The sequence below is a fragment of the Hypanus sabinus genome, chromosome 3, assembly GCF_030144855.1.
Source record: "Hypanus sabinus isolate sHypSab1 chromosome 3, sHypSab1.hap1, whole genome shotgun sequence".
NCBI classification, from domain to species: domain Eukaryota; kingdom Metazoa; phylum Chordata; class Chondrichthyes; order Myliobatiformes; family Dasyatidae; genus Hypanus; species Hypanus sabinus.
In genome coordinates this window covers 148,192,536-148,209,414 of record NC_082708.1, presented here as the reverse complement: position 1 = coordinate 148,209,414, position 16,879 = coordinate 148,192,536, and the positions used below count along the sequence as shown (strand labels likewise).

At 41.1% G+C, this 16,879-nt stretch overlaps 1 protein-coding gene across 4 annotated transcripts in view; it reads left to right on the top strand.

Moving 5' to 3' along the window:
• nrg1 (neuregulin 1) overlaps nucleotides 1–15,623 on the top strand; it is a 192,042-nt gene extending 176,419 nt beyond the window's left edge. For all 4 annotated transcript variants that reach the window (XM_059965359.1, XM_059965358.1, XM_059965357.1 and 1 more), the window contains 4 exons: nucleotides 2,302–2,428; nucleotides 7,601–7,731; nucleotides 10,332–10,535; nucleotides 14,109–15,623. In XM_059965359.1, the coding sequence (XP_059821342.1) occupies nucleotides 2,302–2,428; nucleotides 7,601–7,731; nucleotides 10,332–10,535; nucleotides 14,109–14,748 (1,102 nt within the window). In that variant the 3' untranslated portion in view covers nucleotides 14,749–15,623. The remainder of the gene's footprint in view (nucleotides 1–2,301; nucleotides 2,429–7,600; nucleotides 7,732–10,331; nucleotides 10,536–14,108) is intronic.
• The last annotated feature ends 1,256 nt before the right edge of the window (nucleotides 15,624–16,879 follow it).

Below are 16,879 nucleotides of genomic sequence, written 5' to 3'. Positions count from 1 at the left end.
TAGAAGTAGGGATGCTATTCAATGCATCTGGCCCACCCTCACCCACCACATCTCTCAATCCGAAACAAGTGTTTTGTAACATTAATGGGAATAAAATTCAGCATTGGCATGGTCTCAAGATGGGATCAGCCATCTGCTGAAATCCATTCAAAGAAAATCAGACAGGTTTAATAATGGTTAGCTTTTGCCAACTTGTTCGTTTGGCACCAAATACCTAAAATATTTTGACCTGCAGTGTGTATTTAGAATATGAAGAATGCTCAAAATGCAATGGTGCGTACAATGATTAAAATCTCTCTTAGGAGTAGTGACAGTGTTACTTGCATGCAGTACTTAGTAACCTATTTTTTTTCCATTTGAGTGAGTTGAAAGAATCACAGAGTCATATAGTAAAAAAAAACATGGAAAAAGGCCCTTCTGTCCAATTGGCCCATGCCGAAAACTGCATCCTCCCAGCTAGTCCCAGTTGCCCATATTTGGCCAATAACCCTCCAATCTTAACTGCATCCCCTCGCAGAGAACATGCAACATTCCTGAGGAAAGGAATGAAGGTTCAAAGGCACTCCTGGAGCCATTGATCTCCATCAGCCCAGAATTCTGCCAGATGCTTCCCACGCAGCTTTTCAGATGCATCTTGTGTACAGTCAGTAACTGAAGGAATTGAATTGAATTGACTTTATTTCTTACATGCTTCACATACATGAGTAAAAATTGTTATGTTACGTCTCCATCTAAATATGCAATGTGCAATCATAGTAATTTATAATAACTTATAATAAATAGAACATTTAATGTAACATAGAAATACACTCAAAGCAGCGTGAGTTCATCAGTCTGATGGCCTGATGGAAGAAGCTGTCCTGCAGTCTGTTGGTCCTGGCTTTTATGCTGTGGTACCATTTCCCAGATGGTAAAAACTGGAATAGATTGTGGTTGGGGGGACTCGGTCTCCAATGATCCTTCAGGCCTTTTAACACACCTGTCCTTGTAAATGTCCTGAAGCATGGGAAGTTCACAACTACAGATGCACTGGGCTGTCCGCATCACATTCTGTGGAGTCCTGCGATTAAGGAAGGTACAGTTCCCATACCAGACAGTAATGCAGCAGGTCAGGATGCTCTCAATTATGTCCCTGTAGAAAGTTCTTAGGATTTGGAGGCCCATACCAAACTTCCTCAACCTTCTGAGGTGAAAGAGGCAGTGTTGTGCCTTTTTCACCGCACAGCTGCTGTGTACGGACCACGAGAGATCCTCGGTGATGTAGATGCTGTGGAACTTAAAGCTGTTTACCCTCTCAGCCCCAGATCCACTGATGTCAATAGGGGAAGGAGAATAAACAGAAAGGCTCACTGCCTACAAAATCAGGATCAATTTTCAACTTGTATAATGTTTTATTTTCTCCTTACAGTTCTGCTTTATGTTAATATCTGTGAATTAAATTCAAAGTACAGCATCTGCTTCAGAGTAAAGAAGGAAAGGTTTTAACCAATTGGATATATTTACTGAGGGAAGTTGCTGTGGGGGTAGGGGATCCAAAGCCAGAGGACACAAGGATAAGATCCCAGCGGTTTGCCCTTGGTCAGTAGCACTAAATATATAGATGCTGACTACATGTTGTGCACGGTTATCAATATTCAGTTCTATTAATTTAACTACAGCAGAGAATATTTGGGGCTACTGATTAAAAATGAATTTCTCATGAATGGCAAATCATGATAAGTATCAAAGGGAATTCAGTCGAAATTTCAGGCATATTGTAGATGGTGGAAAAGCTGAAGTAAATAGTGTAGATTTAGTTAAGATACATAAAGAAAGAGGAACAGCTGTCAAGGTTTGAGGTGCAAAGTGTGCAGCATAAATCCTGGTGCAGACCAAGTGGACTTAGAATACTATCTCTGCATTGTAAGTTGTATGTATTTCTACTTACTTCTCAATGAGATATTTGGGTTGAAGTTGATTTTAAACCTCTCATTTACAAATGTATCACATAACTTGTGCCATGTAGGAACGGCTGCAAACGTAACATGTTTTCAGTCAGTACAACCTTTCATTCAGTTAGTTCGTTCTGTATTTATTTTTAGAAGCACTTGGTTTGGACAGGATGCAGAGGAAGGATTAAATAAGACCAATATGTGAGCCATATGTAAAGGGTTGGCCATTCATATTGAATGCTACCCTGGTGCTGAATGAAAGGAGTGCTGAAAATTCATCCTTGGAAATTTACCGCTTCTAATGTAAAGAAATTGTCCCAAATGACAGTTATTTTTGTCCCTCATGCATCGCTCCTGCTGCCTTTCACAGAAAACAGAGAAAAAAGTTGCATGATCGTCTAAGGCAAAGTCTCCGTTCCGAGCGAAACAACATGGTAAACCTTGTAAATGGACCCCATCATGCAAACCCCCCAGCAGAAAATGTTCAACTGGCAAATGTAAGTTTCCTCCATCAATATCCATTCACACTGCTTTGTGAGTGCACGATACAACTTGGGCTTCTGGGCAATAAGCTAGTGTCACTGCTTTTTGGTTCTCCATGTAACAGGAATGCCAGAGATGTGATTTTATTTTTAATTGCCACTTATTCCACAGATCTATCAATCAGATTTTAAGCCAGAAGCAGCATCCCACAACTGCAGTCACACATGCACTAAAAACAAAATGTTTCAATACCCCCCCCCCCCCCCACCACCACCACACACACACACATTCTGGAGTATGCAACCATGCAGAGTGAGTGCAAAGGAACTTATGCTAAATCAGAGGTTCTGAGTAGATTCAGCCATTTAGGTGGTTTGAAGTACCTCTTCGATCTAGTACAGATCTAAAGTTAGACTGCTATCAGTGCAACAAATATAGACCAGCAATGTAATTAGTAGTTGCACTGCAGATTTAAGGTCAAGTTCAAGTTTAATTGTTTTCAACCATACACGAATACCCACGAATACAGCTAAACAAAACAACGTTATGCCAGGGCCAAGGTGCAAAGTATAGTAGCAATAGTCATAAACAGCACATAGCACACATAAGCAGCAGTAAGGTGTAGTCATAGAGCATAGAACATAGAATAGTATAACACATTACAGGCGCTTCGGCCCACAATGTTGTGCCGACCCTCAAACCCTGCCTCCCATATAACCCCCACCTTAAATTCCTCCATATACCTGTCTAGTAGTCTCTTAAATTTCACTAGTGTATCTGCCTCCACCACTGACTCAGGCAGTGCATTCCACGCACCAACCACTCTCTGAGTGAAAAACCTTTCTCCAATATCCCCCTTGAAATTCCCTCCCCTTACCTTGAAGCCATTTCCTCTTGTACTGAGCAGTGGTGCCCTGGGGAAGAGGCGCTGGCTGTCCACTCTGTCTATTCCTCTTAATATCTTGTACACCTCTATCATGTCTCCTCGCACCCTCCTTCTCTCCAAAGAGTAAAGCCCTAGCTCCCTTAATCTCTGATCATAATCTATACTCTCTAAACCAGGCAGCATCCTGTTAAATCTCCTCTGTACCCTTTCCGATGCTTCCACATCCTTCCTATAGTGAGGCACCCAGAACTGGACACAGAACTCCAAGTGTGGCCTAACTAGAGTTTTATAGAGCTGCATCATTACATCGCTTCTCTTAAACTCTAACCCTTGACTTATGAAAGCTAACACCCCATAAACTTTCCTAACTACATGTACCCCCAGATCCCTCTGCTCCTCCACATTACCATGTATCCTGCCATTTACTTTGTACTCTGCCTTGGAGTTTGTCCTTCCAAAGTGTACCACCTCACACTTCTCCGGGTTGAACTCCATCTGCCACTTCTCAGCCCAATTCTGCATCCTATCAATGTCTCTCTGCAATCTTTGACAATCCTCTATGCTATCTACAACACACCACCAACCTTTGTGTTGTCTGCAAACTTGCCAACCCACCCTTCTACCCCCACATCCAGGTCAATAATAAAAATCACAAAAAGTAGAGGTCCCAGAACAGATCCTTGCGGGACACCACTAGTCACAACCTTCCAATCTGAATGTACTCCCTCCACCACGTGCCTCTGCCTTCTGCAGGCAAGCCAATTCTGAATCCACCTGGCCAAACTTCCCTGGATCCCATGCCTTCTGACTTTCTGAATAAGCCTACCGTGTGGAACCTTGTCAAATGCCTTACTAAAATCCATGTAGATCACATCCACTGCACTACCCTCATCTATATGCCTGATCACCTCCTCAAAGAACTCTATCAGGCTTGTTAGCCACGATCTACCCTTCACAAAGCCATGCTGACTGTCCCTGATCAGACCATGATTCTCTAAATGCCCATAGATCCTATCTCTAAGAATCTTTTCCAACAGCTTTCCCACCACAGATGTAAGGCTCACTGGTCTGTAATTACCTAGACTATCCCTACTACCTTTTTTGAACAAGGGGACAACATTCGCCTCCCTCCAATCCTCCGGTACCATTCCCATGGACAACGAGGACATAAAGATCCTAGCCAGAGGTTCAGCAATCTCTTCCCTTGCCTTGTGGAGCAGCCTGGGGAATATTAGGAGTTATTTAGAATAGCTCCATCTTGCCATTCCTGTACTGGAAAATGGGACTAGCTGGATGAAGAGCAAGGTTTCATGACTTGTTGGGCCAAGGGGTTTACGTAAATGCTGTATTGTTCCGTGACATAATAGCATGTTGTTCTTTTGTGTGAAGATGCAATATAGGAGAAACTGTATTTTCTCGACTATGTGTCTAAACACATAAAATTAACAGAATTGTATTATTCTTTTGGTATTATACAACATTAATGGTGTGGCATGAGCTTGTCAAAAATCTAATGCAGAATTAATGATAGAGCATTTGTTTTGACAAGTACAGAGTTATCAAGATTAGTCTGTTAGTAGATGAAACATACAACAAAAGCTAGTGTCATTATCAATAGATACCATATGGAATTAGCAGCACAGAGTACATTCAGAGCCACATTTATTAACAGTAATATGACATGAAGTTTGAGTTTTGCAGTACAGTACAAGACATAATATTACTATAAATTATAAAATACATAATTAATGCAAAAAATAGAAAAAAGAGATCATTAGATATCTTGGTAAATTAGAAGTAGAACATTGATATTCTTGCAATGGAAGTTTTATTCTCAAAGAGAATATAAGATCATGTTTGATGTGTTCAGAGCTAAATTGACTGAGGTTGCAGTTTAAACAAAACATAGCCAGGTGACCTTTACAGATTGACAGTAACTGCTATGATTATAGGTCAAATTGCAGCATCAGACATATCAGTGTCCCAGTCTATCCATTATTTGGAGAACATGTCACCCATTACTTGCACTCTATTTTGATTTAAACATTCAGGGATCTAGGCACTTTGGCCCATTGAGTCCATGCCAATCTATTTACACACATCATACCATAATCCCAATATTTATTTTCCCCATATTCTCAGCAGCTCCCCTCCCCCAGATTCTACCACTCACCTGCACACCAGTCCCTAATTAACCTACAAAGTTATCTGTGTTACCGATGGGGAGGAAATGGACCCAAAGAAAGCCTGCACAGTCACAGGAGAACATGCAAATTCCACACAGGCAGTTACAGAGCTTAGGACTGAACCCAGACTTCTGCTGTTGTGAGACAATAATACGACTGGCTGAGCCATTGGGTCTCTAATAATATGAAAGTTCAGTTTATATTGTACTTCCATAATATTAGTTTTCATTGAGTACTACATCGTAAAATAAATTGACAAGCACAAGTATTTCAGTACTGACCAATCTGGCTTGTAATATCCAGTTATATTTAAACATCTTGGGAAGGTCTGAAGCTACAGTCAACATTGGATCATTTTATTACCTTGGAATAAAAACTGAGAGTGGGCCATTTCTGGACTGCACCAATGCCTTCCAAACCCTGACTTCCAAATGGTTGCAACTTTCTTACAGTCAGCCAGTGAACTGAGAGTGCTCAAAGATAGACTTATATCTACCAAACAGCATGTTGTTCTAAAGTAACATTGGCTAAGATGCAGCCAAAGTTCCCTTTCACTTCTTCACTAACATCATCACACACAGCTGTTTCTCTCTTCAGAAGATGAGGGGCTGTAGCAGGACTGAGTGTCCCAAGAGAATCTGGTCCTTAAAACTTTGCTGAGCCAACATCCCTCTACAAATCCTGAGCCCCACAATATTGGTCCTGGTGTAAAGTGGATTACATGATGCCATATGTTCTCATGAGTTCCAATGTATTCTAATTGCTCCACTGGGTATGAAATTGGTATACCGTATTGTGTAATTTGAGCCAATATTCTATCAGGGATTTCCAAGCCAATTACCCAGAAAGGTTGGTGGTGATATCATAGCCAACGTTCATTAATCATCGGATTATAGAAATTTGTAGTCAAGAGGGAGACCATTTCACCCATTCTGTTCAGTCTGGCTGAGACTAATCCCACCTTATAGTTCTCTGTCCCTGTTGGCTTTATTGTATCAAGTACATAACCAAGTATTTTAAAAATGTGATGAAGGTTTCTGCATCTACCAGCTTTTAACACAATGAGTTCCAGACCACCACCATTTCTTGGCTGAAGAAAAAAAATTCTTAAGTTTCCTTCTATTCTTTACCACATATCCATGCCTTTGAGAAACCAAATGGCTTGTTAAGAGAAATAGGTCAGTCTTATTGATAACCCTTGATTACCTGTCACCCTTCTCTGTGAAAGATCTTAATACTGAGATAGCCAACCTTACCTCCAAAGTAGACTTTCTATCCTTGGTAGATTGCCTCTGAAATATTTCCTTCCTCTAATGTGACTAGAGTTGTATGCAGCTGAAATGCATTCCAAATGCTTCTTTGGAAGCAAATTTCTTGATTCACAATGATAAATACAGTCTCTATTATGTTGCCAAATACATCTCAGGATGTTACTCAGCATGGAGAAAAATACTTTTGCTTATTATTACTTTAAACAGTTATGCAGGTTATAAAATTGGCAGTAAAAGAAGAATCTGCTCTCCAAAGAGATATGCAATTAGATGGTGATACTTACTGAAAACTTGCCAGGGTTTCAACAAGGAAGTGTAAGGTAGCTACAGTTCACTCACTGTATGACATGGGAGTTGGGGGAAAACTTTAACACCTGCATTATGATACCCAAGTTGCAAGTGAAATTAATGTCAACCTAATTTCGGTTTGGGTGTGTGCAGTAATATCTGGAATGCAATATAATGAGGCGCATTACATTGTATATCAACTTCTAGCTTTTGTATGTTGATTTCCTTTTATTTCTGTGATATTTTAATACCCCAAAACACAAAAAATTGATCAGCTCACCAAAATCCTGGATGTATCCTGATAGAGAAAGGCAGAATTAAAAAAAATGATCAAGAGTTCTATATTTGGTCACTCATCAATGGACTCCTGATAGTTTACGCTGTATTGTTCCTATTTTAATTGATTTTATATAATTATTAGAAAGAGAGGAGACAGGTCTTAGATGAAGTGTGATTTCAAAAATGCTAGGTAAGTGTGGGCTATGAGTGATGAGGTGGCCATCTTGTTACGGTTCTTAGTTTCCACTGTTCTAACCTTGTGTCATCTATTTTCAGCAATATATACTGAAAAACCCTGGATCCACTGAGCACGTCATTGAGCGAGAGACGGAGACCTCATTTTCAACAAGTCACTACACATCGACAGCCCATCACTCCACTACAGTCACCCACACCCCCAGCCATAGGTAAAGAAACCAGGATTAAAGAGTGTTCTTGAATCAGTACCAAAGATCTGCAAGGGACCATATGTTTTTCAAAGGGAAGAAAACACTGCCTTTCAAAGCACTGACTAAATGGGCTAGAGTACTAAAAATTTTAATCGCAGTCAGATCTTTAGCAAAATAAGCTGTGGCCCCATCCGCATTACCCCGGTGATAACACATATGGTCAGTACATCTGACTAATATTCACAATTCCCCAAGAAAATATGAACAAGGAAACTTCAAAGTTAGGGGTATCCACCAGCCACCATCTCAATTCTCCTTGATTTTAATGCCAAAATCCTTTTAAAAGGCAGTTAGAAACATGGAACCTGAACAGCACAAGCACAAAGTTTGGACTTTAAGTACAGCATACCAGTATGATAGTACCATGCTGACATGCTGATAGTATGCTGTTCAAGTTCAAAGTTGGAAGCAATGAAGTTTTGTAAAATTGACACAAACCTTGGTTGGAGAGCCCTCCATATTTCAAACAGATCTCGAGGGCACAAAAAGAAAATGCACAACTGTGGCAGCAGGAGCAGCAAGAGCACTGAGGAAAGAATAAACAGACTGAGGCTCCTTTGTTTAGAAAAGTGAATGTGTAAAGTCATGTCCTTGTTTAAAATTACGAACAGATTTGATAGGCAAGTTAGAGAGCTGAATAGTTCAAAGTCAGGGGTTAAAAATGTACAATTGCAGAGAATAAGTTCAACAGTAAATTCAAGAGAAGCTCCTTTATACCAAGAGGATGGTGAGAATGGCTGATGCAAGTAGCACTGGCCCACCTTAAAGGAAAACGTGATAACTGGTAAAAGAGAAAAGACTGAAATTACACCAAAAGCAAGATAGTGCAGATGTTGGACCTCTGAATATCCTGTAAATATTCAACAGATTAAAAAGCAGAACTTAATGTTTCAGAGTAACCTCATTGTAAACTTCAAGTAAACTCATAGATCTGAAATATGAAACTTCAACGTTCAAAGTAAATTTATTCGCAAAGTATAAATAAGTCACCATATACTATCATGAGAGTCATTTTCTTGCAGATGTTCACAGAAGAACAAAGAAATATAATTGAATCAATTAAAGAAAATTACACATAAACACTGACAACCAACCAAAGTAAAAAAGAAAACAAATTGTGCTAACACAGAAAAAAAACTCCCTTTCTCTCTTCACAGATGCTGCTTGATCTGCTAAGCATTACTAGCATTATCCAGTTTTATTAAGGGATAGAAGTATGCTGATCATATCATATGCTGACATGATTAGGGTACTGTAGGGTGAAATAAGGCTTATGTAAGTACAAACTTACACCAATTGGCCTGAATTAATACTTTTACTGTTGTAACTGTGCAATTCTGTATAATAATGTGAGCTCACAGGAAGAGCCTTGAATTTTCATGGTCAATGAGGGAAGTGGAATTATAATGGAGTGGGTGATAATAATGTATTAAAACCAATGATTACACTTGCTACATCTTATTTGTTTCAAATTAATATGATGTAGTCAAAAGTTTGATCTCCATTTCCCCTCCCTTCCTTATCAACTTTTAAATGGAAGCTAAGAAACTGATTGTTATAACATAGCCAGATGTTGTGAACAATGGGCAAGACTCAATGGCATAGTTTTCTCCAACTATATTTTGATTTTTATAGCCGTTGTGTCAAAAGTGTTCCTCGTGCACCCTTTCTGAAGATGTAATAATACATCAGGACTGAATATTTCATAGAGCCAAAAATGTGGTCCTTGGCCATCTCAGAGCTGGAATGAAAGAAATCATCCGTAAGACATAACAACAGCATTTATGGGATGGACTGGATAGGAATAAGAGCAGGAGGAAGGTAGTCTTGAGGATTTAATCTTAAGATATTGAAACTACCATTTAGGATTTAGATGAACAGGTATTTCTGTACTCACTGTTATTATACTTGTATTACTGGCAATTCATTGTTGTTCATGGCATTGTTGGTGGTATACTTGCTTCAGTCTCAGAGTGAGTGAGTTTGAACCCAATCCCACAATGTGAGCACATAAACATGGCAGTGTCACTGGAAGAGTGCCATACTGCCACAAGTTCAGTCCTTTAGATCAGTTGTTAAACTGCACCTTTGCTCTCTAGTGACTGTTAAAAATACTGAATAGCATTGTTTGAGGAAAAGCAGGGAAGTCATGCAGTTCTACACCATGGAAATGGGCCAGTCAGTGCAACTCATTCATGCTGAGCAAGTTGCCTAACTGAGTTAGTCACATTCAGCCTATATCCATGTATAGTTTTTACGTCAACGTAAAACTCAGGTTCTTCTATGAATGTCCTCTTTTGGTCACTGATCATGAAGATCTAAATTAGTGTTTGTGTGGCTGGGAGGGGGGCAGTACCATTATAGACTGATCTTCCTGTTTTCATCAGGAAGCTGCTGTACCTCCTGATCGCCATGAAATTTTGCAAGGTGGGGGGGGGGTCAGGACCATTATCAAATTTCCACCGTTTCCTTCCCCACAGGAGGCTGCTGAAGCCCCCTCTCTGTGAGCTTGGCAACAGTACTCTTGCTGAAGTGCTTTCTTTTTATGTTGCTGACAGCTGGAGTACGGGCCAGACGGAAAGTGTCATCTCAGACAGTCACTCAGTGCTTGTGACATCATCAATGGAAACCAGCAGGCAGACCAGCCCAGTAAATCACAGAGGTCGCCTCAATGGGGTGGCAGGTCGGCGGGAGATGCTCATCTGCGTGAGGAATTCGAGAGATACTCCAGACTCTCTCCGAGATTCACCGCATAGTGAAAGGTAGACCTTTTGGGCACTTGTATATGTAGAACACACTGTGGATGTAGAGAAGGTGAGGGCACAATTCTGTCTGCTGGGGGCAGTCATCCTGATATCACAGGCACTTGGGATACATCCCTACCTGCTGGGTTTAATGGATTCGTTCTAATGGTAGGGACAGGCAGCCCAGTTCTGACTGAAGAGGGAAGTCTGCCTGTAACTTTATGAAGTGAGCTCCAACTACAATTACAGAAACACACGCACTGTAACCGTAGGAACTGGAAGTTCAACTCTTGTTCTAGGGCAACCCAGTCAGTAAATTTGGGGTTCAGTATACTCTGACTATAGGCAATGATGCAGTTCAGAGAACATAGAACAGACTTCAGACCACAATGTTGTTCCGAACTAATTAAATTCTTAGCTGAACTAATCCCTTCATGGTCCACTTCCCTCCATTCTCTGCACATTCATGTGCCAATCTAAGAGGCTCTGTGTATGTGCTTCTACGACCACCTGTGCCAGCATATTTCAGGCACCCCCCACTCTCTAAGTAAAAAAAATACTTGTCCCACGTATCTCCTTTGAACTTGCCCCTCTCATTGTAAATGCATGTCCTCTCGTGTTAGACATTTTGACTCTTGGAAAAGATGCTGGTTGTTTCTATGCCTCTCATAATGTTATAAAGTTCTGTCAGGCCTCCTTACAGCCTTTGTCATCTCAGGGAAGGCAACCCAAGTTTGTCCAGCTTCTACTTAAAGGATGTGCCTCCAGGCAGAATGAAGAGTAGCTCTGGAAAAGCTGATGAAGGGTAACTGTCAGGAATGAGGGCTCTGAGTTTTAAGTCAGTTTGACTGTAACTGCAGGGACTGAAAATGCGTACTGGACTGTAGGAATAGAGGGAGTAGTCTGACTGTAGGGTCATACAGTTGTAGAGTTATACAAGAGTTATGCAGCACAGAGACAAGACCATGACCCTAACTTGTCCATGATGACCATGGTGCCAACCTAAACTGGTCTCATTTTCCAGCATTTGTCCCATATCCCTCTAAATCTTCCCTATCCCTGCACCTGACAAAATACCTTTTAAATTTTGTACCCTCCTCTGCAGCTTCCTCTGGCAGCTCATTCCACATACCAGCAACTCTGTGTGTGAAAGAGTTGCCCCTCATGTTCCCTCTAAACTTTTCTGTTCAGTCTGACTGTAATTGCAGGAACTGAGTGCACAGACTAGACTCTAGAGAGTGAGCAAGCACCAGTGATTGAATGGCAAGTCTGACTAACTGATGGCACAGTTCTGACTGCACGGGCAGTCTGTTTGGAACTGGATGGACTCGGGTAGAAGCTGTCTGCAGGGTGGGTCTGACTGCAGCTGTGGGGAATGAGGGTACAAACGAGATTGTGGAGACTGAGAGTGCAACTCTGACTGCAGGGGTCAGTATGACTGTAGCTGGAGGGATTGAAGGAATGGGCTCGACGTTGCGGACAGAGGGTGATGGAGTAGAATTGTAGAATACTCCACAGAACAACCCAGGATCAGCCTTTAGGCCTACAATATGCTGCCTCACTAATTCAGTTAGTAATCAAAACCCCAACTAAACCAATCTCTTTAGCCTACACAATATCTATGTCCTTCCATTTCCTGTGCCTATCTAAGAGCCCCTTAAATGCCTCTATCATGTGTTCCTCACCACCACCCCAGGCAGCACATTCCAGGCACCCGCCACTGCCCCACATATTTCCTTTGAACTTGCCCGCCTCACCTTAAATGCATGCCCTCTGGTATTAGACATTTCAACCCTGGGATAAAGATACTGACTACTTATGTCTCTCATATCCTATAAACATCTGTTAGATCTCATTTCAGTCTCCGGCACTCTAAAGAAAACAACCCAAGTTTGTTCAACTTCTCCTTATAGCACATACCCTCTAATCCAGGTAACATCCTGGTAAATCCCTTTCGCAGCTTTTTCAAAACCTTAACACCCTTCCCATAGAGGGGTGACCACAAGTGAATGCAGTACTCCAGAGGCAGCCCAACGAGAGTTTTATAAAGCTGTAACAAAACTTCCCAACTCTTGGACTCAAGACTTTGGTTAATAAAGGCAAACATGCCATATGCCTATTACCACTCTCTCAACCTGTGTAGTGACTTTCAGGCAGCTGTGACCCCAAGAGCCCTCTGCACATCAATACTGTTAAGGGTCTTGCCATTACCAGTGTACATTTGCTCTCCCAAAGTACAACACTTCACATTTGGCTACATTAAACTTACTCTGCTCGCTCTGCATCTCTTTCTGCAATTGAGTTATATCATGCTGTATCCTTTGCCTGATTTCTACCACCAGTCTTTATATCATCTGCAACTTATAATAATGTGCAGAAGTTCTGTTATAGAGCTCAATGGAACAGCACCAATCACAGACCTCCAGTCATGACACATCCCATCAACCTCTATCCTCTGTTGTCATCTATGGGCAAGCCAATTCAGAATCTAAATGGTCAATTCACCTTGGATGCCATGAGTGAACCTTCCATGAGGGGCTTTATTAATCACCTTACTAAAATCCACATCTTTACTTTCATCAATTATCTTTGTCACCTCTCGGAAAAAAAAAACTCAAGTCAAAATAGTTAGACAGAACTAGCCCTGCATAAAGCTATGCTGATTGTCATAATTAGCCATAATTTGCAAAATGCTCATAATCCCTATCCATAATCATCTACTCCAATAATTTCCTTACCATTGATGTGAGACTCACAGATCTATAGGTTTCAGGATTAGCTCTATTCCCCTTCTTGAATAATGGAACAACATTAATTACTCACCAGTACTCTCGGACATTGCCTGTGGATAGAAAGGACACAAAGATGTTGGTCAAGGCCCCAGCAATACCATCTCTTGCCTCAAGATCCATACTTAAGGAGTTGTGACCACATTTCCCTACCTGTTCCCCTGCTGGAAGGTCAGTCATTGGGCTAGGGTCACTATCTGAAATCAGGCCAACTGTGGCCCCTCCTCTTGTTTGACTGTTTACATATTGATTTAAGAACCTCTCTTTGATGCACCTAACAAATTCTGTCCCATTTAAACCTCTTGCACTAAGAAGTTCTGAATCTAATAGGGAGTTGAACTCATTCACTATTGCAATCCTTTTGGCTTTACACCTTTCTTTAATCTGTCTGCATACCTGATCCCCACTATTTAAGATGGCTATTTAAGGGGGGGGGGGTGGCTGTGGGACAATCAATGGATGAGTCCTTCATTATGTCCTAAGTGTAGCTGTCTCTAATTAAAAGTGCAACTCACAACCACCTCCCATCTCCCTTTTCTAAAAAAACATTGAAACCCTAAAACATTAAGCATCCATTTCTGACCCTCTGCAGATATCCCCCAACCTGGAGTCCATAGATAGTATTGGTCTATGACATCAGAAAGGTTGGGAACTCCTGTTCTACAGGAACAAAGGCACTTCTAACTATAAGTATGGACAGCCCAGCTAACCATAGGGTGAGAAAGTGGGCATCAGAAGAGTATATCAATTAAAGCCCAGGTCTTTCTCTCAACCTTTATTGGTTCTGTTTATCGTGTTACAGGTTTGTCTCTGCTATGACCACCCCAGCTAGAATGTCACCTGTCGATTTCCGAACCCCCATGTCTCTGAAGTCGCCCGGTTCTGAGATGTCACCACCAGTCTCCAGCCTGACGATATCCATGCCCTCGGTTCCCATCAGCCCTTCGATCGAAGAAGAGAGACCCCTTCTCCTGGTGACACCGCCCCGGCAGAGGGAAAAGAGGCAGGATGCTTACAAGCAGTACCGTGGTTCAGCCAGGGACAGCGCCAGTGTCCCAGCCAGCCCTCAGAGGGTGGTCGAGGACGATGAATATGAGACCACACAGGAGTATGAGCTGGCCCTTGAGCCTCCTAAGAAAGGAGCCAGCAGCAGGAGGGGGAAAAGAACAAAGCTTAATGGCCAAATATCACACAAAGTGGAAAATGAGAGCAATCCAACCTCAAACAGCAATAGCTCTGACAGCGAAACTGAAGATGAACGAATAGGTGAAGAGACGCCATTTCTGACCATACAGAACCCCATAGCAGTCAGTGGAGAATCAGCCCCTGCATACCGATTGGCTGAGAACAGGACTAACTCTACCAATAGGTACTCAGCACAGGAAGAGTTGCAAGTCAGGCTGACCAATGTAATGGCTAATCAGGACCCTATTGCCGTTTAACACCACATCGATGCACCAGTAAAACTTTATTTTATATAATGAAGTACTCCGGATACTTTACTTTAAATTAAACATTTTATTTTATTTTAGCAGAAGAACCTTGCAGCTGGTAGAGAGTCTACAAGTTTTTATAGATTAAAATATATATATGTAAAAAAAAGTTAGCATTCACAATACTAATGTGCCATATGTAGCGTTTTTACAGTATTTCAACACAGAAAGATATCAATGGTGCCTTTATGTTACTTTATGCTGAGAACAACCAGTTTCAAGCAACTTCTGTCCAGCCTGAGGGATTTCCTTCAGATATCCAATGTATTATCTCTGAGCACTAAAGCTTGGGTTATCTGTAGTGTTTAGTGTGGGATATAATAAGTTGATTGTCAACAACAGCAAGAGGGAATAAGAAACACACATGGGAGGGAGTGAAGAAGATGTTTGACTCTGGGATTTTAATCTTGCTCAATAGTATTTCACAGCTGTGATTTCTGGTGGCACCTAAAGTTTATAAAGTTAACCTAAAACTTTCCTATAGAGAGACCTGAACCAGAGACTTGGAGGGAAAAAAAACATCAGAACCTTAGAGCTCTCCAACTGGGGACTTGTCTCATGAGGAAACCTGTTAAAGCAACAAATCACTTCACATCTCGCTGTCTTTGAGAGCAAACTGATGTAAAGATTTTGCAAAATACAGAGCATTATATGTGTGTAGGGGGACACAGTTAGATGAAATTAGTTCCACGGAGCTGCTTGCTTTGACGGGGGACAGGCAGTTTATTTGGTATTTTTGCTGGTTCCATGCCATACTCTGCAGAGTAGCTTTTTTGAAAAGCCAACACAGTATTCCCCTTCAACCCACCCTTCCCACCCCCCAACTTCTATCAGACACCAGCAGATCTCAGCTGAATCTGTCTGCTTCACTTGGAGGAGTTTGGGTGAACTTTCAGCTGCACAGTTAATTGAGTTGCTGTTGAGATGGCAAAGAAAGATCAGGAGTGGGTCACTCAGAATGAATAGTGTCTTCCATTCCACCATTTGCTAATGAGAGGGCAAAGGATTCTGGATGATGGCCTGTATTCTGGAGTATACTAGAAACTTATAGTTGGTCTCCACTTTAGGATTCAGTAATGATACCAAATCATTTAGAACAGTGTGTTATACATTCTTCTTGTTATCAGCTATAACGAAACCAGATCTCTGTGTCACGCAGTGTTTACCTCTCATGAACTGACACTGTGGCAGTATTAATCCTTTAATAGAACACCAATTGGAGGAGCAGATGACTGCAAATAAAAGTTTAAAATATTAAAACATTGAACCTGCATCTAGCAAAAGGACAAAGTTTCTGATATCTTCCTGTGTTTGTGAAACAAACGCATTTAAAACCTCTTTCAAATATTTTTTTCTGTTTAATTGTGTACTTCATTATCACTCCAGTCGATGTAGCTGCAACAGTTTCAGTTACTTCTTTGCAATAAAGAAAGCCGGATGCCTCCTGAATTCTCAATCCGTAACTCTCTGATTTTTAAGGCTTATAAGTTCAACTGTTTAAAATCCAGGGAAACCCCAGTGGGTACTGTGCTGTCAAACCAGTTCTTTGAACTTACTGAAAATCTAAATTATTCAAAATTGCAATGGTATGTTTCTAATCAGCACGGGTCCATTCTATTGTTATGATAGAGATGTGACAGAAATGTCAGGTGTGTCAACTCTATATTTTCATTACCTTTAGCATTGCATCGTTTTAAATCATTGGGTGCATGTTAATTATCCAGAAGCAGTGATGTGCGATGTTAACCCACTTGTGACTCCAAATGGCATGTCTGTGGCTTTGTAATGAAAAAGGATAGTAATATTTGACAGCTATGTAAAGCATCTGGCTGGGCTAGACATTTCCCACATTCCTTATCACAGTTTCAAATTAATTTTTATGCATCTGAGGCAGTACACCTTTTTAAAAATTGCAGAGATGAAATATTTGGTGCATTTTCCCATATGCAGAGGAATAAGATATTGCTGACTGTTTATGCAAGAAGGGGAGGTATCAGATATCAGTTGAAGTGGCTTGGCTTTGGGCATTCAATAAAAGCACTTGGTTTCCAATTTATTCTGAACTTCAAACTGGGCAAAC